Source organism: Rhinatrema bivittatum, chromosome 5, assembly GCF_901001135.1.
Source record: "Rhinatrema bivittatum chromosome 5, aRhiBiv1.1, whole genome shotgun sequence".
Lineage (NCBI taxonomy): Eukaryota > Metazoa > Chordata > Amphibia > Gymnophiona > Rhinatrematidae > Rhinatrema > Rhinatrema bivittatum.
This window is the reverse complement of record NC_042619.1, coordinates 94,573,328-94,595,439: the sequence shown is the minus strand read 5'-3', so window position 1 is coordinate 94,595,439 and position 22,112 is coordinate 94,573,328. Positions and strand designations below refer to the sequence as shown.

The 22,112-nt window shown below is 42.0% G+C and overlaps 1 protein-coding gene across 2 annotated transcripts in view; it reads left to right on the top strand.

Moving 5' to 3' along the window:
• Positions 1-22,112, top strand: part of FLT1 (fms related tyrosine kinase 1) — a 379,855-nt gene that overhangs the window by 209,397 nt on the left and 148,346 nt on the right. For both annotated transcript variants that reach the window (XM_029602609.1, XM_029602608.1), the window contains exon 12: positions 8,995-9,103. In XM_029602609.1, coding sequence (XP_029458469.1) covers positions 8,995-9,103 — 109 coding nt within the window. The remainder of the gene's footprint in view (positions 1-8,994; positions 9,104-22,112) is intronic.

Here is a 22,112-nt window from a genome sequence, read left to right as displayed (position 1 = left end):
GGAGGCCATAGCAATGAGTCAAGGTGACTCGATGATAAGGCCCAGAGTGAGCATGAGGGAGGATTTTATGGGGCTGGCCTTGCTGCATCATGCAATCTTCAAGGGAGAGGCTAGAGTGGGTCCAAGTGTGGCACAGTAAGGGCCCCTGCTTGCAGGGAGGCTACCTAGCAGCCAGAATTGTTACAAAATGTTTTTAAGGGAACGTATTATAATAGTTGTTATTATAAATTTGCTTTATTTTATTATATACCTCTATTGTTTGTATGCTAATATTGTTATCTGCTTTGTTAGGGGTATTAGATTCTGGAAAGGAGAATACAAGGATGTAAATTAAAGTAAATTAAATTAAATTAAATAATAGAGGCAGACTAGATGGGGCTTGCAGTCCTTATCTGCTGTTATATTCTATGTTTCTGTTCATCTTCTTGGTTTGAATAGTTGAATGTAAGTGAAGAAAAACATGTAAGCTGTTTCCTATTACACCCTTCCTTGATTTTGTCTCCAAAATCTGATTGGATGACATATTTTCATAAATGACAAAATAAACATACGTCATCATCATTACCATGGTTGTTTATTTATGACACACTGTTCCATTTCCATATATTCAGATATATTCAAACATCTAATTAAATTAACACATTGGTAACTGATAACTTTCTTGAAGTCTAGTACCTTGCTGCACCTCTATGCATCATGCCTGAGTCAAGTGAAGCCATACATTTTTTCTATGCCTTCCAGTTTCAAAGATTGTTACCCACTGGTATATTATAATGTAGTGATTCTTCTAAGTTTAGTTAATTGTTTTTCAAACTAAGGGGGTCATTTATCAAAGTGCTATGTGGCGTTTTTGCATGCGTTAAGCACCATAACGCATGGTGCGATGCAAATGAGAAAAATAGGAGGAGTTTGTGGCCAAGCTCAGTTTTGTGAAGCCATATTGCATGGCAGCCTAGGGGAGAGAGAGAGAGACTGAGAGACTAGCTATAATGCCCTCATTCTAGGTAGGTATTTATATCTCTATAGGAGGCCTATCTAGTAACTCGAGGTGAGGTTTAGGAAGTAGTGTAGGGGTTAGGGGCCACTTTGACATTCAAGGTGAGATGTACGAACAGAACAGTGCTCTCTTGTGAAGATTTGATGACCTTCAGAGTGAGGAAACTCACCCAAAGATGAGATTTGTGCAGTGTTCCCTCAACCTAGCTTGATGTTATCCAGGTAGAGAGTCCATCAAGTCCTAATGCAGATGCATCACTGATCATTAGTGTGCGTCAAATATGACTGACACATGAACAATCTGTGCTTGATTCCTGAACTGAAAGTTGTAGCCCCTGAGGCAGCCACTTGCATAGTGGTGAAACTTTGGCCAGAGTCAGGCATTTTAATACATCTCCACCATAATAAACAATAAAAAGAACATTTGGCATCTATCTTTTTTGTTTATACCACAACGGCTTTCATAGATCGCCTTCCTTCTTGTTTTTTTGGTCCACCAACATGAAGGTCACTTCCCCCCCTAACATGAGTACCTCACCACCTGACACCCCTCTGACCCTTATAGAAAGTTTCGATAACCTTCTGGAGAGTCACTATCTTCATTGACAAAAGAGATGTGAGAGCCCTCCTATTAGCGCTGCTGCACTTCACTGAATGATTCCAGCATGAAGAGATAGATAGTGAAATGTTAACAGAAATTAGAATGGCTAGAAAATTAGGCAGCAGAATAATAATGGGAGATTTCAATTATCCTAGGGCCAATATTGGTTAGGTAAATGTCTCATTGAGACATGTTAGAGAGGTAAAGTTTCTAGATGCTATAAATGATTACTTTATGGAGCAGCAGGTCCTGGATAATAAAGAGAGGGAGGAATCATCTATATCTAATCTTCATGCGACACAGGATCTGGTGTGAAAGGAAACGGCAACAGTGATCATAATATAAATTTAATAGAATTACTGAAGGGAGGATAGGATATTAAGGAAAACTATTGCAATAGCAAACCGAGGAAATTAGAAAAAATCTTAAAGGAGCAATAGCAAAGATGAAAAGCTTGCAGGTGGTGTGGACACTGTTTAAAAGCACCATCTTAGAAGTCTAAACTAAAGAGGTAATTTTCAAAAGGATTTATGCATGTGAAACTGGATTTTACATATGTAAATGCACTTTTGGAAATTGCTACTATTAGCTGTATAACTCCTTTGGAAATTCTCTCCATATGGCTAAATTGTCAAAAGGTTTTATGCATGTAAATGCACTTTACGCACATAAATGGGCTTTTAAAAATTGCTGATATATTCTACTTTAACATGCTGTGAAACAGCATAAGCGGCCTGTAACTTCCCAGAGGACAGATATACACTGGACGCTGACTCTTCTTACATAAACTTTATTTTCCACAAGCAAATTATCCACTATAAATGGTTTATTGTCAGCCACATTTACATTCAGGCCAAAGCATTATCCTGCGCTCAGGCTAGCACACTGGTTAGCTAATGGTTGGATGTGTGTTTTGGACAGGCATCCATAACCCCTTATGCAATAAGGGGATTAATGTGTCCAAAATGTGCATCCAAACCAGCACATAGCTAATAGCGCTATTCACATGAAAATTCATGTCAATGACGCTATTAGTTATTATCCACTTATGTAAAAAAATAATTGTGTGCCCGACATGCACATTTTTACTCTAAAAATTTAACACCTGCCCTGGAGCAGGCGTTTAAGTGTTGAGGAGCCCCTAAAGTTAACAGAAAAGCAGAAAATACTGAATATCGTGGTGATATTAAGTCGGAGAAACCGAAAAAAGGAGTAAGGTTAAAAAAAAAAAAAAAAAAAAAGAAATTTTTTTTTTTTGCCAGCAGTCAGGTTAGGAAAAACAGATGCTCAATTAATCATTGTCCATTTTTCTAACCCATGGCTGTGCAAATGGATGCTCATTAAATTGAGCATCCATTTTCCTAACCCGCTCACATCTACTTCTCCTGGGCACCTGATGCCAAGGAGGCGCTAGGGATGCACCATTTTCCTTAGCGCCTCCTTTATAACGCAGCAGCCCATTTGCCTACCGCATCACGCACCCGAGAGAGGTGGATGGGCGTGCATTAGGAAAGTAGGCCCTCAATCATGAGCTGATATTACATCGGCCTGATTCAGAATTTACTTTCAGTATTCACATTTCCAGTTGGGAAGGGTATCTTTAAGTTGGGACAGAAAACCCCTTCCAAAAATACAGATGGCAAAACAGACTACAATCTTTACACAGTCTCTCCACAAAGTATGTTTGCCAAGGTGAAGACCCCGGTTGGATGTCCTCAGAATAGAATTATAGGTCTTAATCACAGTTCTCTGCTTCAGTTAACACAATGGGATTTTCTTAGGAAAAGTCCAGCAGCAGGGAATACAGCAGCTCTCTACATATGTTCCCTCTTCAGGCAGAAAGCGTGGCCACAAACTTCCTTCCTGTTGTTATCACGTGTGTTTTAGAGGATCCTTGGGTGCTGTGGAGATGACCGTGCCCACGGGGAGGAGCCACAGCCCTGGACTAGATTCTATACACAAAACACCGGGATTGAACTCTTTATTTATACAGCTTGAAGATAGCCACCAGGTGGCAGTGGTGAGTTGTAGTTTCAGGGATCTCAGCAGAGGGAGCCTTTCTCTCCTTGGTGATGTCAGGAGGTTCCACAGCAAGGGTTACTGTGGATGAGACAAATGAGATATTAGAGTACTCACTCGGTGTTAGCTGTTATGGATGCGATTCCACCAGATAGTTGTTGTAGGTACAGGCACTGAGGCAGGGAGAGCAGGCCCTTGAGGACCAAGTACCTGTTCCCTCAATGGCACCTGAAAATAAAACAGAGGGCCCCCAAGGAGCGGGTACCCAAGTTGGTAGTATAACCTCGAAGGGCAGAAGGAGAGCTTCCTGCAGGCAGCAGGGAAATGGCAGAGTAGAGCAGACAGGAACAGTTCGTGACCATTCGAGCCTTTGCCAATTCAATGAGCTCACAATCTTGAGAAGTAGATATACCTAGAGTGGCGTGATGTCAGATGAGGGAACGCCCTCGAGGTTCGCGCCACTGGGCTACCTAGATGTGGGTTGCGCGCGCGCGCCCTAGCAGGTACCTGGGAGGAGCAATGGCGTACGGCTGCACATAGCAGTTCTGGGGATGCCAGAGAAGTCGGCTTGACGTCGGTGCAGTAGCCATCTTGCCCAGGTAAGCGGGAGGAGCCGAGATAGGGGTGCAACAAGCGGGGCGAAGCCATCGAAGACCGACGGATGTAACACTTCCGGGAACACAGAAAAAAATCTTCACAAAAAGGGCAAAAGAGTAGAACTCCTCTGCAGCGAGTCACTATTTGGAATCTTCCCTATCTCCTGAGCTAACCTAATTGGTGGATACCCCAAATTCCTCCAGCCGGGGGTACCAGGTCTCTCAGAAAGGGAACTTTCAAAGAGGCAAAAAACAGCCAAAAGTCTCAATCAAAATGTAGAACCAGCACCAAGGCAAGCACTGATCCCCTTCCCACGATGGTATTGGCCCAGGCTGTGAAACCCAGTACTCAAACAGGGGAACAACTCAAGAAAAGCACTCCGCCTCTTTCTAACTCCTAACCAAAATGCCACACTGTAAAATGGTGCACACTGCTTTTATGTACAGCAGGAGGCTGGCCACTCCAGCAACCGCAGTGGGGGAGCTGATGAGAAACGATGTCCCCCTCCCTCTGCTTCTTTTCTGTAACTCCTCACTCAAAAATGGATTCAAGACTAGGGCGTCTCTCATGATAATCCCAAAGGGTTGTCACACTTCCTTAGATTCACTCGCGGCCACATAAGCACGTATATGCCACCACGTGCATTTGTTTAAAAGTTATCTTCCTTGAGGATAACTTTCAAACATCTCCTTGTGGCCCCTCAAGTGCGCTTACATGGCTGCAAAGAGATTTATTAAAATATGCTTTAATCTGTATATTGGTGGTGCACAGATTTTAAAATGCACGCATATCTGCCTGTGCATGAATAATTGCAATGCATAGAAAGCGTGTACTTTTCCAACTATTACATAAACACATGTATATATCATACATGAAAAAAATATAACTTAATTGAGTAAAACCCAGTATATTTTAAAACATGCACATCGAATTCAAATTACCGGTTTGCCAATATCTCTGCCAGTTCATTCAGTCCTTTTCCAGGTCATCGAGACCCTACTAGTTCTTCACCCTGTACTCCCCCCAGTTCACCCAGACCTCCCACCCAACCAATAGGAGACAACAGACGATTCTGATATCGATTGTGCGAGATAATCAGCAGGCGGAAGATTGTGCAAATAAGTTGCCAGATGTACTCGCATAAGTCTTCTAAAACAACTTATATGCATAACACTTAGCCCGACCTTTGAGCGCCTTAGACCACTTCTTTTATGCGGGTGTAAATATGCATGAGAAAGCGAAAATACGCACGTATTTTTGATGTTTATAAAAAAGCATGTATGCGAGTACAAGCTACTTATGCACATATATGCTAATTTTGCATATATGCATAATTCCTTTGAAAATTCACCCCATAGTTTGTGTTAGTCAAATGAAAGCCTGTTATTTTCCTTAGATGTTTCACATGCTGAAAAAGAAGGTGAAAAGGTCTGTGGGCATTTTTACTCATGGCAGTTATGAAAACTGCACCTTTCATTTTAGTGTGCATGCTTTTTTGTCCACTCACTAAAGAGGCTTCACTTTAATGTAACTGGTAAAAAAAAAAAAAAAAAAAATTAGCCCTGAGTTTAGACTGGAAAAGTCGATTCTTAATTCCGGGGGGAAAAGAAGGAAAAGCCACCATTCACTTGAAGGGCTATGACTGCTATGAAATGTTGATGATTGTTCTTTTCATTGTAAATGCACACCGTGACCTTCAGCTGGTACTCTGTGTTTTAAGAAGCCTTGAGGTCATAGAGTTTCAGAGCGCAGGAAATGTGTACTATTATTACTAACTCATTGAGGCTGTAAAACTGTTACAATTTTAATGCTTTAGCAACACTTCCGTTGAAACTGCTCTGAACGCACACTGAAAAACTTCAGCGATATAATTGAATAAATCCGTGACACAAGCGCTGGTACTTAATCATCAAATATCCACTTCCACTTTTTTGAATGGTTTACTTCCCACACCCTAAGACGTTTCTGTTCTCACGTTTTGATTTTCCCATTAACTCAATCAAAGTTAACATCATTGCTATTTTTAGATCTTCAGTGTAAATTCATTCTAGCAGACTTCCCTTTTGTTCCATTCGTATGGGCATAGTTAGATCAAAATTAGAAATGATATAAATGATGTCTTTATGAACATTTCATTATCTCCTCAAAATCTTTATCAGATGAGCTCATATTTATTGGGAAAACTAAGGGGTAGATTTTAAAAGGGATACGCGCATAAGTTATGTGCGTAACCCTTTTAAACCCCCCCCTGCACGCGCCGAGCCTATTTTGCATAGGCTCGGCGGCGTGCGCAAGCCCCAGGACGCACATAAGTCCCGGGGCTTCACTAGGGGGCATGTCGGGGGGTGTTGGGGGGGCGGCGCGACGTTCGGGGCGTTCCGGGGGGCGTGGTGCCGGCCCGGGGGCGTTCCGGGGTTGCAGCCAAGGCCTCCGGAACAGCCCCCGGGTTGGGTGATGCCTCCGGCTGGCGTAACTTTGTCAACAAAGGTGGGGGGGAGTGTAGATAGGGCCGGGGGGGGGGGGGGGGTTAGGGAGGGGAAGGGAGGGGATGGTGGGAGGAGGCCGAAGGAAAGTTCCCTCTGAGGCCACTCTGATTTCAGAGCGACCTCGGAGGGAACGGGCAGCGCGCGGAGGGCTCTGCGCGCGCAAGTTGCACTAATGTGCACCCCCTTGTGCGCGCCAACCCCGGATTGGGCCCGGCCACGCACGTAAGTGGCGATTTCTACGCACGTGGCCGATTTAAAATCCAGCCTTAATTGAATTGCCACAGATTCTGTATTCATGTGTTGTATCATTTTATCTTAAACAGTTGGATAATTGCGTTCCATTGTAGAAGTTATGGGTACATTTATTCAAGGTGATGCTATTTGAGTCATAAGGAAGGGGCACAACACCCAAACATTTGCTAACAAAAAGCAGACTGACTTGTAGCCCTCGAGGACTTACGTAAATATCCTGATGTACAGGACTTCAGTTAACTTCAGTTTGGAGTCTTTTTACTTGTTCTTTCCTCAAAATGTAAGGCCTTTTTGGTATTAGGAGGACTTACAAAACTGTGAGAATACCACTAAAAGTGATCTTATGGAATTTTTTTACTTCTGTAGAAGTATTCATTTGCATGACCTGGAATCAGGGCAAAAAGCTTATTTAAGCTATTGAACAGAACCTGTCAGATTGTTTAAACTTTAATTATTCCAAGACTTCTCTTTTATATCGGAGAGTGACGTGATAAATGGTACAGTTCAGTAACAGCTGAATTTTTGTGTTGCAACACGTTATAACATTCGTTTGGTTGCTGAAGGGCACAGGTTTTGACCTCATGCCTGAAAAGTGTAATAGTACTTTATATCAATATACAGTAATAAATGCCTCATTATCTGGCATTCAACTATCCGGAATGCTCAGGCATCTCATCTCACCCAGGAGTTCGGTGGGGTAGGGGTGGAAGTGACAGGATGGGATGGATTGGTTCAGAGAGCAGAATAGCTTTTCTCTTCTCTGTTGTCCATTCTTGCATCACCATCTCCCCTGCCACCCCTTGCAGGGAACAGGAGAAGAGGGGAGGGGAGAAAAGGTAAGGAAAGGGGAAATGCTAGGTGAGGGGAGGAGAAATGACAGGAGGGGAGGGGCTGGATTAGGGAGCAGAGTAACTTTTCTCTATTCTGTTCCAGGTTCTGTCCACTCCACTATCACCGCCTCCCCTCCTCTCCTGTTTCCTGTCCACTGCTATCTGGAATAGGAAGAAGAGAGCTCACAGATAACTGCCATATTCAATTAACGATTAACCAGCATTATTTATTCCCTTTGCTTGCTGGATTATGAGGCTGTCACTGGACATCTAAAGATGTAAAATAATACTTATAAAAATGACAATTTTCAAAATGATTTACCCATGTAAAAAGTATTGCTGTCTTTAGGTGACATCATATTCTGTGGTTCTATCTGATTTTAACAAATGTGCATAGATAAATATTGGGTCCCTAGACATTTTTCTGAATTAAAAGAAAGTACATGTAGCAAAAAAATATTGAGGATATCAACAGGTTTATAGTACACATCACTCACAGATATATAAGTCATATCAGTCCAACTAGTGATGGCAGGAAAGATTGCAAGGAAGTGATGGGGTAAATTGCTTATTCATCCAATCTGCTTTCTTCGACAATTCAACTTCCATATTACAAAATCTTTTATCTCTTGTTGCTAAATGTTATGCAAGAGTCAGTGTGTGTTGCCGAGGCCTCCAAAATCTGGACCATATACCCTGCTTCTCAGCTGTACAGTATTATCTATAACAATAAAAAAATTTCCCCTCCACAATCGCAAAGCAGAACAACAGCAAAAACTGAAAAAATAAAATGGTATCTGCTAATAAATCCCTGTGTATGTCCCTCTGCAGAGGTATTATTCCCATGGTTGCCCTAACTACAGAGCTGTGGACAGCCTCTAGGAACAAATTAATGCTGCCTTGTGCCCCTTGTTTTATTAGATCCACATCATAAGATAAATCAACCCAAAATTCACATTCAGAAATACGACTGTGCACAAGCATTGATACAGTACAGGTCTCCTGCGGATCTGCTTTCCTGTTGTTTCCCAGTAATACCAGGGGCTTTAAACAGGAGCCAGCTTCATCTTACTGCGGCTGTGGTGTTTTTCCCTGAATGAATGGAACAACTGAATCATATCTGTATCTAAAAAGGAACTTTTTTTTCTGTTTTCAAATGTGTTGCAATAACTGAGTGCTCTAATGAGATCTAAAACTGTGATTTCTTCCGCAGACTGTTGGCATACTGGTGGTGGCTGAATCGAGAGTCTCTGGAGTATTTAGCTGTGTAGCTTCCAGCAAAGTAGGAAAAGAGAAGTGGAACATTAACTTTTATGTGACAGGTGAGATAATTGTCATTAATACTCATACATGGCAATAATATTTGAGACACCCATTGGGGTTTTTTTTAGATTTCTATGGCTGGCATGAAACAACATTTCATACCAGCAGAGAACAAAGTAGAGAAAAGAGAAAGTTGGAATGGACCTCAAGCATTCACGGAATCCACCACTCTGCCAAAAGATAGATTTTACTTAAATTAAAGAAAAGGTACAGCCAAAAGATGCAGGAATTGCTTAAGTCTAATTAATACTATTCCTAAAAAAAAATAAATATTAAATTGACTAATCAAGACGTTCCACCAGCTGTGAAATTAACATCAGTGGCAGTGAGTATGTATCTAGACTCAAACATGTTGGGTAAGAAAAGAACGGAAATGTATTTTCTGAACTAGAGACATTACTGTACGACTAAAATAGTATTGGGTTTTTAAAGACTGTGAAAAAGGCAAAAATACTTTTTCTTTAGTCCTCCTTAATTCAAGGCTAGAGCAGGAGGAATAAAAAAAAAAGGGTAGCGACACATATGTTACCTATGGATATTGTTGCAAAAACCTTAACTACACCTCCCTGTGTTGTAGTGAACATTTGCAAAGCTGTTATCACGCAAAGCTAATGAACTGTTCTGCATAATTTTGCATTCCATTAGCTCACTAGCATAGGTTTCGATGCTTAAACGTACATAAGCTAAACTTTGCATCATAAAAGTTCTGTTTCTCAAGAAACATAAGAATTCACTTATAAAATAAATTTTTTAAAACCTTAATAAATACAATATGATATAATAAAATCAAGCAAAAAATATAAATAACCCAAAATAAAATATAAAGCAAAATATGCTTAGGAAATGCATGCTCTATTCCATGTTTTAGCAAACAGTTGAATCAAGAAGAATTATTATATAAAATTGAAGAAATAAATCATCAGAAATAAACGCAGTACAAATAGCTATCATTATGTACAATTTTACACCTGGCAAGTATCATTGGACTAAGGAGTATGTATACTAGGGATGTGCAGGGCAAAAAATTTGTTTTCATTTTTCGGTTTGTTTTCGGGAGGTTTTTTTCCCCATGAATTTCAGTTCTTGATTTGTGTGGAAAAAACAAATCAAACAATTAAAAAAAAAACCTCAAAAGGCCAAAAAACCAAAACAAGCCCTCTCTCCCACACTTCGGCAAAAATGATGGGGCCAGAATCCCCCTCGGCCCCCACTTGCTCTGTCCAGTGCTGTACATCAAAATGGTGCCATCCACTGGGGTGAATGCACCAGAGTTAATTAACTTTGTCGCAACCCCAGCGGATGCCATCATTGTGTTTCAGGAAGAAGAAAGAAAGGGCCGCATGAAGAGGAGCTTCCAGGCCTGGGCTATGATGCCAGTGCCAGAGCCTGGGCCCTGGCTATCATCAAGCCTTGGTCCGGGCCTAGGCCCCAGCCTCCAAGTTGGGTTGCAGCATCAGACTTGGACCTGGGTCCTGGCCTAGGCCAAGGTCCCGGCCTCAGGACCCAGCCTCCTGGTCGGGTTGCAGCGTCGAGCCTGTGTCCGGGCCAAGGCCCCGGTGCTGGGACCAGGTCTTTGACTGATACCCCATAGATCAGGTACGTTTTTATTTTTTATCATTTTTGGGGGTCTTGGCCAAGGTGCAGCTTCGAGCCTCCACCGAGACTCCAGCATTGAGCTTGGGCCTAGGTCATGTTCTTTGCTTTGGGTCTTGGCCTATGCCTGAGCGTGATGCCAGATCTCAGCCTAGGCCCAAAACTGGGGCCTCACCTAGGGCATATGCCAAGGCCCCTGTTATGGGCCTTGGCCTATGCTGTAGGAAAGGACCTGGCTTTGGGCCTAGACCTAGGCCCGATGCATTTGTTTAAAACAAAATGAACAAATAAGGTTTGTTTAATTTGGGGGGCCCCCAGTTCATTTCAGGGCTCCCCGAATGAAATGAACTAGCCTTATTTGTCACATTTTGCACTTTTGTTTTAAGCAAATGCACATCCCTAATGTATTCTGACTATGGAAAAAACTTATTTTCAACATCATAATGGCTTTGTTTATTTCATTTTTTAGTCTGTTGAATTGTGGTTAGATCATACAAATAAGAGCATTTTCACCACTTTTTGAAACTGCAGTCAAACTAAACTTGGCAATACTGCTTAGATTCTCTAAAATATTATTTCTCCATTTTTGGCTTATTCATAGGTCTTTTTTCTGTCCAAAGATTCTGTCCCTGGTAAAAAAAAGTTATGCTGCACCTTTGAGAACTTATATTGCCTGTGTGTTGATATTTTTCCTTCCTTCACAAATGTAAAAATCAGCATTCTAGTAGGAGAGTTTGCTATTATTTTTAACAACTCCCTACAGTTCCTAGAATTAGAATTTAGGCCATCCAAATACATTGATTATTTATTGGTCCAATCCTCCTCTACTGTTAAGTTTACTTTTCTTCTCATTTATGACAACATTGTATTGGCACAAGACAAATCCAAATGAAAATAGCACAGTTCATAATTTTTCCTTTTACATACTATGCAACATGGCAAAAAAAAAAAGGTTTGGATAAGTTCCTGCAGGAGAAGTCCATAAACTACTAACAATCAAGCTGACTTAGGGAATAGCCACTGCTATTACTGGCATCAATAGCATGGGATCTACTTAATATTTTGGGTACTTGCCAGGTACTTGTAGCCTGGATTGGCCACTGTTGGAAACACGATGCTGGGCTTGACGGATCTTTGGTCTGATCCAGTATGGCAATTTCTTATGTTCTTATGTTCTTAAAAATGTCCAATATAGAAAACAGCAGAATACACACACCCTCCCCCATCCCTCTACCCCTAATCATACCTTTCTTCTCATTTACAATCTCCTTGATTCCTCTTTGGCATTACTTTCAGCGAATATAAGAATTTGATTATCTTGTGCGATTTTAACATCCATACATGCAATCCAGTTCGTGCATCAGACAAACTTTTTTGTACCTTAATTCAAAGCTCAATCTCATTCAATGGGTTTTGGTACTTTCCATGAGGCCAGCCAGATTCTTGACCTTATATTTTCCTCATCTAGTGATATGTTGCTTTCCAATTCTCTGTCCTCTCTGTCCTCTCTTACTTTTTTTGTGGACAGACCATTCGCTAATTTCCTTTTCTCTTAATCAAGACACTTCCAAGATTTCTCAAGAAGTAAAAACTGTTAATTCTAGAAAACTAAAATCAAATGATCTGGACTCTTTGTCCTCTGAATTGGACTCTTTTCCTGCTGACTTTGAGTCCCTTCGATTGGACCACTAGATCTCTACTTGGAATAATACTCTTAGTTAAGCTATTGACAAGGTCCAGTGAGTTCTCCCTCAATTATTTTCATAACTTTTTTACCACTCTGGATTGTGTACTTTAAAAAAGCAAGTACGCCATCATGAAAGGTGATGGCGTAAATACAGCTAGCAGATGATAAAATCAAAAGAAGTCAAATCAATAAGCTCTACCAACTAAAGATTACTTCAGCTAGAATGAAATTTATCTCTTGTCAATTATTCAAAGTAGTATATCTCCTTTCTGATCAACCAACGTCACTGTTTTCCTCTGAATTATTTTTCTCAGCTTCTGATTTTGCAGTCTTTTTTCTGAACAAAGTCAACAGTATCCTTAAAGATTTATAGCTTTGGATGTCAGCCCTCATTCATCAGTTATATTTCATGAAAGTGCCTTCTCTGCTGTCAGTTTAGCAGGAATTAGCCAATTATTATGTTCTCTTCATTTTACTACTTCACAACTGAACCTGTTTCCTTCAAGGCTATTGAATAATGATAACTTAGGAGTTTTAAAACCCCTCTCGTGCATTGTGAATTCCTCTTTATCCTCTGGTTCTTTGCCTATACAAATAATACATCAATAGTCTGGTTGCTTTTAAAGAAACCTTCACTTGACTCTTCTATTCTTGCCAATTATAGACTAATTTCCAATCTCCTCTACTTACTAAAATTACAGAAAAAGTGATTTACGATTAGCTTTATGATTTTGACTCTAAAACAAATGTGCTTCATCTTAGCCAGTCAGGTTTTCAGTGTGGCAATAGCACAGAATCTGCACTTTTAGCTTTAGTGAATGATATGTGGGTCCAGGTCAATGGTGGGAAAGACGCGCTCATAGTCCTTCTAGAAGTGAGCATGGCTTTCAACACTATCGACCATGGCTTGCTTCTTTAGTGCCTGCAGGATATCAGTTTTAGAAACTCTTTCTGGAATTGGTTTAACTTTTACTTATCAGACTGATCTTTCCAAGTCATGTGGAATGACTAACTTTCCTCTTGCAAGGCCTTTTCCTCAAGTGTTCCTCAAGGATCTGTTCTATCCCCAATTCTTTATAACATTTTTCTTTCTCCACTTGCCATTTTAATTCAGTCTTGTGGTTTTAGACTATCATTCTATGAGGACAACATTCAAATTACCACATTTATCAATACATGAACTTCGTACTCACTTTGAGGTTTTAATAACTGCCTAGATCAAGTAGCTTGACTGGCTCTATACCAACAAGCTAAAAGTCAAGTCCTCTGAGTTGAAACCTTAAGGGCTCATCATCGTAACTTAATGCCATCAGCCTCTCTAGTTATGCATGGTTTGCATCCTTTGCAGCCTATGGTTTTTGTTCTGGGTGTCCAATTGGATTCAAAGCTCTCAATGACCTCATATATCTCATCTATTGTACAAAATTCTTTCTTTTATCTTCGGTATATCTGCTGTCTGCACCCATTTCTTGAAAGTTTGGATCTGAAACTTTTGGTTTACTATGTTGTCATTTCAAGTATAGACTACTATCATTCTCTCCATCTGGGACTTCTACAACATCACCTGAAGCAGTTACAAAATACAGCCACAAAAGTCCATACACAGTTTTTGAAATGTGATCACATGACTCCAATCCTTCAGACTCTTCATAAGAACATGAGAAATTGCCATGCTGGGTCAGACCAAGGGTCCATCAAGCCCAGCATCCTGTTTCCAACAGAGGCCAAAACCAGGCCACAAGAACCTAGCAATTACCCATACACTAAGAAGAACCCATGCTACTGATGCAATTAATAGCAATGGCTATTCCCTAAGTATAAATGATTAATAGCAATTAAGGACTTCTCCTCCAAGAACTTATCCAAACCTTTTTTGAACCCAGCTACACTAACTGCACTAACCCCATCCTCTGGCAACAATTTCCAGAGCTTTATTGTGCATTGAGTGAAAAAGAATATTCTCCAATTAGTCTTAAATGTGCTACTTGCTAACTTCATGGAATGACCCCTAGTCCTTCTATTATTCGAAAGTGTAAATAACCGAGTCACATCTACTCGTTCAAGACCTCTCATGATCTTAAAGACCTCTATCATATCCCCCCTCAGCCGTCTCTTCTCCAAGCTGAATAGCCCTAACCTCTTCAGCCTTTCCTCATAGGGGAGCTGTTCCATCCCCTTTATCATATTGGTTGCCCTTCTCTGTACCTTCTCCATCGCAACTATATCTTTTTTGAGATGCGGCGACCAGAATTGTACACAGTATTCAAGGTGTGGTCTCACCATGGAGCGATCAGAGGCATTATGACATTTTCCGTTCTATTAACCATTCCCTTCCCTTCACTGGTTACCTGGGCCGTTACTTAATACTTATTTAATTCAATTTAAAGTACTTTTTTCTTATTATTTCACGATCTTCACTCAAGTTTCCCTTTATATTTTTCTAAACTCTTAGTTCCCTCTTCCCCTTCTCAGACCCTGAACTCCTCCCAGCAGGGTCTGTTATGGACGTCTCTATTTAGTGGACCCTTGGGCCGACCTGCAAGAGACTGGGATAAGGTGTTCTAATGTCTCTCGATATGCGCAGGTCGGGAGGCGGATAACTGGCTGGACGTGGACGATGCTCTTCACCCTGGAAGCTGGTGCTCCCCAGGGAGGAGCCCGTAGGAGCCCAACCGCTGAGACTTAGGTGGCTTCACCCTTGGAAGCCGAAGCCCCCCCGGGAGGAGGCCGTAGGGGCCCGGCTGCTGGGACTTAGGCGGGTAGTGGATCAGGATGGGTAACTGGAACCAGACTAGGACAGTAGCAATACTGTAACTGGGTTCGGGTTCTGGAACCAGGCAGGAACTGTAGCAAGACTTGGGTACCTGAACCGGACTGGAACTGAAGCAAGACAGGTACTGGGACCGGACTGGAACTGAAGCAAGAGGTACTGGAACCGGGCAGGACTTGGGAACTGGAACCAGGCAGGAACTGTGGCGGAGACCGGAGCCCCTTCGGGAGGAGCCCATAGGGGCCCGGCCACTGTAGAAAGCAGGCAATGAAGCAGAAGGCACTGTAGTAGGCAGGTAGGCAGGCACTGTAGAAGGCAGGCAGGCAGGCAGGCAGGAACCAAGCAGGTACTGTAGCACAACTCTGGGCCTGGAGCAACTAGGGACCGCGGTGGAACCGGTTGGAAGGCCCCGAGTAGGAGCAGACGCCGGGGTTAAATGCCCCAGGGCGTCTGACATCATCGAAGAGGGCGGAGTGTCGCGCAGCGGGAAGCGGGCTATTTCAGCCCCCTTCCTGTGCGCGCGCGTCTAGGGGAAGGGCGATCCCGGGGAGGCCTCCGTGGGAACGCCGCCGACATCTGCGCCGCCGAGACCGAGGAAGGGAAGGTAAGGCCCCGGTCGCGACCGGGACCATAACAGGGTCTTCTATATCCTCTTCCTCTTTCTGCATTCAGATTAAATGGCACTAAAGAGTCCTCCATTTAATATCATGTCCCTTTTCTGTGGAACAGCCTACCTCCAGACATTCAAGCAGAGCATAATTTTCCTGAATTTTGCAAGGCAGTGAAGGCATGGTTCTTTAATTTGGCATACAACACCTGACATCATAGACAATAGATGCTCCTTCTGTTATTTTTTGATTGTCTATTATTATGTTTTGATTATTTTAGTATATGGTTATCATTATGTATTACAATTTAACTTTACTTTGCCTATTTTATTGTGTTTAATTCAGATTGTATGTTTTTATGATTATTTTTATTGCAAACTGCTTCATTAATTTGCTTTTATATTTAGTATATGAAATATAATAAATACTAATAATAATATTTCATGTCTACCAGCTAATATGATCTGTTTACTTTAATAGTTAAAGTCCCTTTGGTAGCACACATGGTTTTTGCCCAGTGAAATAAGACAGTGTTTCCCAACTGTCAAACTGAGGCTGCAGTGCAGGGGTTGAGGCACAGCTAGAATCTTTTTTTCTTTTTTTTTTTATTCCTGGCCTGCAGAATGTCCTCCCGCCAGCAAGGGTGGGGGAGGGGTCAGAGAGCAGTGCTTATCTGTTGCTGCTGCTTTTCCCTCTGCTGGTTCTCCTGTGCATTTGAAAATGCATGGGGCCCTGTAGTCTTGTGAAACCTGCTGGCCCCATGCAGTTCTTATTGCAGAGGGAAGCCGGCAGAGGAGGAAGCAGCAGCACCAAGTAAGTGCTGCTTCCAGAGTCAGCCAATTCCAGAACATTGGAGAGAGAAAGTTTAGCTGAATGTGCCAGGTGTTTTTGGGGAGAGGGAAAGCAGAATGTTCCACAAGGTGTGTGCATTGGGGGGGGGGGGGGGGGGGGAAGAGCAGAAGGAAAAATGATGCCAGGACTAGGGGGGGAGGGGAGGTGATGATTCCCGGGGGGAGGGGGAGGATGAGAGGAAATGTGATGATGCCAGGGGGTGGAGGACAGGGAAGGTGATGATACCAGAGGAGAGGGAAGAGAAGGTGAGGATGATGCCAAGGAGTGTAGGGAGAGCAGGTAATGGTGCCAGGGGATGGGGGAGGGGAAGGTGATGATGCCAGAGGTGGGGGAGAGGGCTGGAGGGAAAGGCAAAATGATGATGATGCCAGGGAGTGGGGAAGAGGGACAGGAAGAAGGTGATGATGCCAGGGAAGTAGCGGGAATGTGAAGGGAAGCTGATGATGCCAGTGGGATGGAAGGAAAGGGAAGAGAAGGTGGTGATGATGATGATGATTCTGGGTGGAGGGAAAAGGAAGGGAGGAGAAGGTTGTGATGATTCTGAAGAGAAAGAACAGGGAAGGGAAGAAAGAGATGATGCCAGGGGAGAGAGAAGAGAAGATGAAGATGATGCCAGGGGGAGGAGGAAGAAGGAAGGGAAGAGAAGAGAAGGTGGTGATGATGCCAGAGGGTGGGGAAGAGGAAAGGGAGGATGATGATGATGACAGGCATTGGTGAAGAGAACATGATGATGCCAGGGGGTTGAGGGAGAGGGTTGGAAGAGAGGGAAGGTGATGATGATGATGCCAAGGGATAGGGGAAAAAGAAGGGAAGAAAAAGTGATGATGCTAGGGAAGAGGAAGGGAGAGGGAAGGGAAAAGAAGGTGATGATGATGATGACTGGAAGGGGGAACAGTAAAGGGAAGATGATGAAGCTTGGGGGTAGGTAGGTAGGTAGGTAGGTTGTGGGAGGGAGACAAAAGGGAAGAGAAGAGAAGATGATGATGGTCAAGGTGATGGTGTGCCACAATGAAGTGAACTCCGTGCTGGGTGTGCCATGCTACAAAAAAAGTTGAGAAGCACTGAAATAAGAGAACAAAGTTAAAGTTGTTTGATTTTATATAGTACAAACCTTATAGTAATTCAATATCAAATGCACATGTGGATCATTCTCTGCCAATTATATATTTTGGGACAAGGAGCACCTATGCTGATGTTTCAAAATGAAATCTCCTTCTCACAGCTCTGAGGCTATATTGGCAATTCACAACATGCCCCTTACGTGTTAATCTTTCCTCTTCTTTAAACAATGTTAAAAAGTTGATAGAATGGTGCCAATACTCTGCCCTCTCTTACCTTTTTGTGGACAGACCATTTGCTAATTTCTCTCTTATCATCTTGAACTGTTTCTGGTTGCAAATAGCTGCATCAGTATTGCACCAGGCTATGATGCTCAGGACTCTCTATAGCATCAGCATTGCCATTATTGAAACAAAGAAGGCAATCCACAGCTGGGTTAAAGTAATGACTAAATAGTGTGATGGAGTTTTTTGTGAGGCACTTGGCTTAGAAGCCTGGGTTTGGCAATGTGCAACATGAGTGAGACAGGACAAGCTCATGGCTGAAAATTTCATGTAAATACAAATCCAGAATACGTATGAAGAGTTAGAATATGTAAATAAGCATACTTTTTTTCATCATTTTATTTATTTATTTAGTGTTTTTCTATACCGGCTTTCGCGATAGGTATCACATCATGCTGGTTTACATTTAACAAGGGGGGTGTAAAATGAAATAAACTCTTAGTTCCCTCTTCCCCTTCTCAAACCCTGAACTCCTCCCAGCAGGGTCTTCTATATCATCACATGATGATGATCATCATCATCATTTGCCATCTTCAGTTTTCTATGTGCTCAGCTTTCCTCTTTCTTTTGCCCATATTGTCAGATCGTGATCATTTTTTCCTCTTGCTCCTTTGTACTTTCAGCTCAGTCAGAACCTAGACTACGATCTGGCACTATGAGCCTTCATATATAACTACTCAGGATTTTTCACTTATTTTATTCTACCCCCACCCCAACATACTTATTCTTATCATTGCAATGATGATCCTTGGTCAGGGGCCATGCACCTGAACTCTTTTTGGAATCTTGCAATCATGGGCCATGAATCTGGCCACTAGGTGTCACTCTTAAGCAATGACCATAATTTCTTCTTCCTGGGAGCCGTGAACACTGCCTCTGCAGCATCCCCAGCCCCAGCAAACCCAAGGAGTGGAAGACCTGACTCAGTGATCAAACCAGAGACCTTCTGCATGCCCTCAAGTACCTCTGAGTATATGACCAACAAATCTCCTTTAGGCCAAGTCTTCTACCAGGGTTCGGTCATATTCTTTTATTTGAGATCACATTCTTTCAACTAATCTTTACAATTCTTCTATAACACCATGTTTCAAATGCCTTTATTTTCTTCATGCTCTTTATACTGTAAGCCCATGTTCCACGTCTAAGAAAACATATGTGCTCAACCACAAAAATCAATCCATGTTGCTCTTTCATAATGGAATGATTAGAGGTTATTTCCAGTTTGCAAAGCAATGTAGCAATTCTTGCTTAAATGTTCTTTCTACATGCTAAACCACAGAAATGTATCTGGGGCATCCTTTAATATGGATTCATAGAAACATAGAATAGGATAGCAGATAAAAACTATAAGGCCCATGTTGTCTGCTCATTCTCAGCTTTATGATCCCTTTCCCTCCCTCAGACATCCTCTGTGCTTGTCCCACGCATTCATGAATTCAGATTCAAACTGTATCAAAATTCAATAGATCTTTCGAGATGGGAGTGGTACCATAGTACAGTAGAACAGCTGGTGTTGTTAATTTCCATAAACATGGTAACAGAGAGGAGGTTGGAAGCTATAGGCCAGTTAGTCTGAACTTAATGGTGGGAAAACGAATGGAGACTATACAAAAGGAACAGACTGTGAAATATCTAGAATCCAGTAGATTGTAGAATCTAAGATTTAATAGTTTTTACCAGGACAGCATGTCAAATGAATCTAATCAGTAATCAATCTCTTTGATTGATTGCCTTGAGAGTTAGATCAAGGGCATGCACTGGATGTGGTTTACTTGGATTTCAGCAAAACCTTTTATATTGTCCTGCATAGGAGGCTCATAAATAAACAGAGCAACCTCAGTTAGGTGGTAGTGGAGTGAATTTGAAACTGGTTCAGTGATAGACAACAGAGGGTGTGCTAAATGTAATTCATTCAGAGGAAAAAAAGCAGCGTGCCTTAGGGACCCATCCTGAGGCTAGCTCTGTTCAATATCTTTGTGAAAGATATTGTGCAGGAGTTAGAAGGAAAAGTGTGCCATTTTGCAGATGACACTACGATCTGAAACAGAGCACATACTCTTGAGAGAGTAGACTGAATGAAAACTGATCTAAGAAGGCTCAAGGAGCAACTGAGTGTTTGGCAGTTAAGATTTGATATAGAATCATACCTTTGGGATCCAAGGGAGCAGTATGTGATGAGAGGTGGCATACTGATATGCACTAACCAGGAGAGTGACCTTGGGTGACCATGTCTGATCTCAAATTAGTGAAACAAGGTAGGGCCAGAGCCAGAGGAATGCTAGCATGCACAGGGAGAGGCATAACCAGTACAAAAAGGAGCTGGAAATACCTTTTTATAGGTAACTGATGGGACCTTACCTAGAATATTGCATCCAGTTCTCTTACCTGGCAACGGTTGATGTTAAGTCACCCTGAGATGGTTTTTAGTTAGCAGGGAAAGAGAGGATTGATAGCTTCTCATCTCTCATGCACACACACTCAAACATACTTACATGTTAATTCTCACACACACACACACACTCATCCACTCACATCCATTTGCTCATACACACATGTCCACTCAAATATATTCCCTCTTCCATGCACACACACTCATACTCACTCATTCTTTCTCTTCTGCCCCAACTCACCTTCTGGCCCATGCAGCTGACATGTCTCCTTCTTTTTCCAGCCAAACAGGCCAATGGGAGTCTTCTTGCCGCTGACACTCTGCCTTCTTTCTGCCTGTGTGAGGCCAGGGCCCACACAGGTACTTCCCTGCCACACCTCTTAGTTTTCCACTGTTGGCCCAGAGATCCAGCAATTCTTTAGAATTCCAGAGTCTCCCAGCCAAATCCGGAGAGTTCCCAGGTATGCCAATTTTGGAGTCTGTACATCTGAAAAGATATTGACAAGTGGAGGCAGTCCAGAGAATGGCTACCAAAATGAGGCAGACTCAACAGCAAAACTTATGAGTTGAGAATTAAGGACTAAACTATATATACCCCAGAGGAGGAGAGAGACAGTGGGTAGGTATGATAGAAACTGAAATACCTCAAAGGTATTTCATCAGTCATAGGAAGCAAACCTTTCTGAAAGGAGAGATGCCCTAGAACGAAAGCCCCAGGGGTTTTAGACTCAGGAGCAACATCACAAAATATTTCTGTACAGAAATGGTGGTGGATACATGAATGACCTCCTAGGGAGGCCAAAAGCTGTAAAAGAATTCAAGAAGGCATGGCATTAAACATTAAGCACAGAGGATCCCTAGTTGAGAAGAAATGAGGGGAAAGCTAGGAATCAACTGGTCTATGGCAGACTAGATGGGCCTTACATTCCTTGTTTGCTGTCCTTTTCTCTGTTTCTATCCTGTGTGGATGAAAGGTGCTCCAGTGTATACATTTGAATGCTTATATCATGTAGTTGACTAACAAGAGGTGAAAGTGTGATTACTTAAAACAGCAATTCTGTTGTTTCAGATGCTTTTTATAAAACATCAGAATCTGTGTCATATATTGTGCGTCTTTGCTAAAAACAAAACAACAAAAAAAGAACCCACCCAATCTAATTCTGTATGTGTCTGGGATTTCACATATCTTAAAATGGAATTAGTGCTACTTCCTGTGGATTTAGATGAAAGATGGCAGTCTGCACTTCCTGTCTACTATAAATATTCTTATCCTTTGTGATTAGGAAGTGAGGGTAAAGCCAGAGTTGTATTGCAGAAGGTATCAAATGTTAGAAGCAAGATGTCTTTAATAGCTGTTATTGTACTATTTTGTGTGTTTTTGCTATAGTAATGCTCTAAAGTAGCATCAGTGTCTTTGCTTTACTATTCAGGAGAGTTATTTTGGTATAACTTAGCGGGGCTTAGCTCAGCCATATAGCAAAATTTCTAACTGGATTTCCTAGAGGTGAAATGTGGGTTTATCTTCTAGGAACAAAGATTAGTGACGCAAAAAGAAATTGATTTCTTTTGAAATAAATACAATTGTGGAAATAGAGCAAGCTTCATATTACTTGGTATAGGATGGAAGTGATTAGGTAGTTCTAAATATCCATGGTTTGGAAAAAGATAAAGCAGCTTGCAATTTTAAGTCAATTAGTTGGGATTGCAGTTTTGGGTTGACTTTAGTTATTTACCTTGTTGCCCCGTTCCCTGATCACCTGGCATGT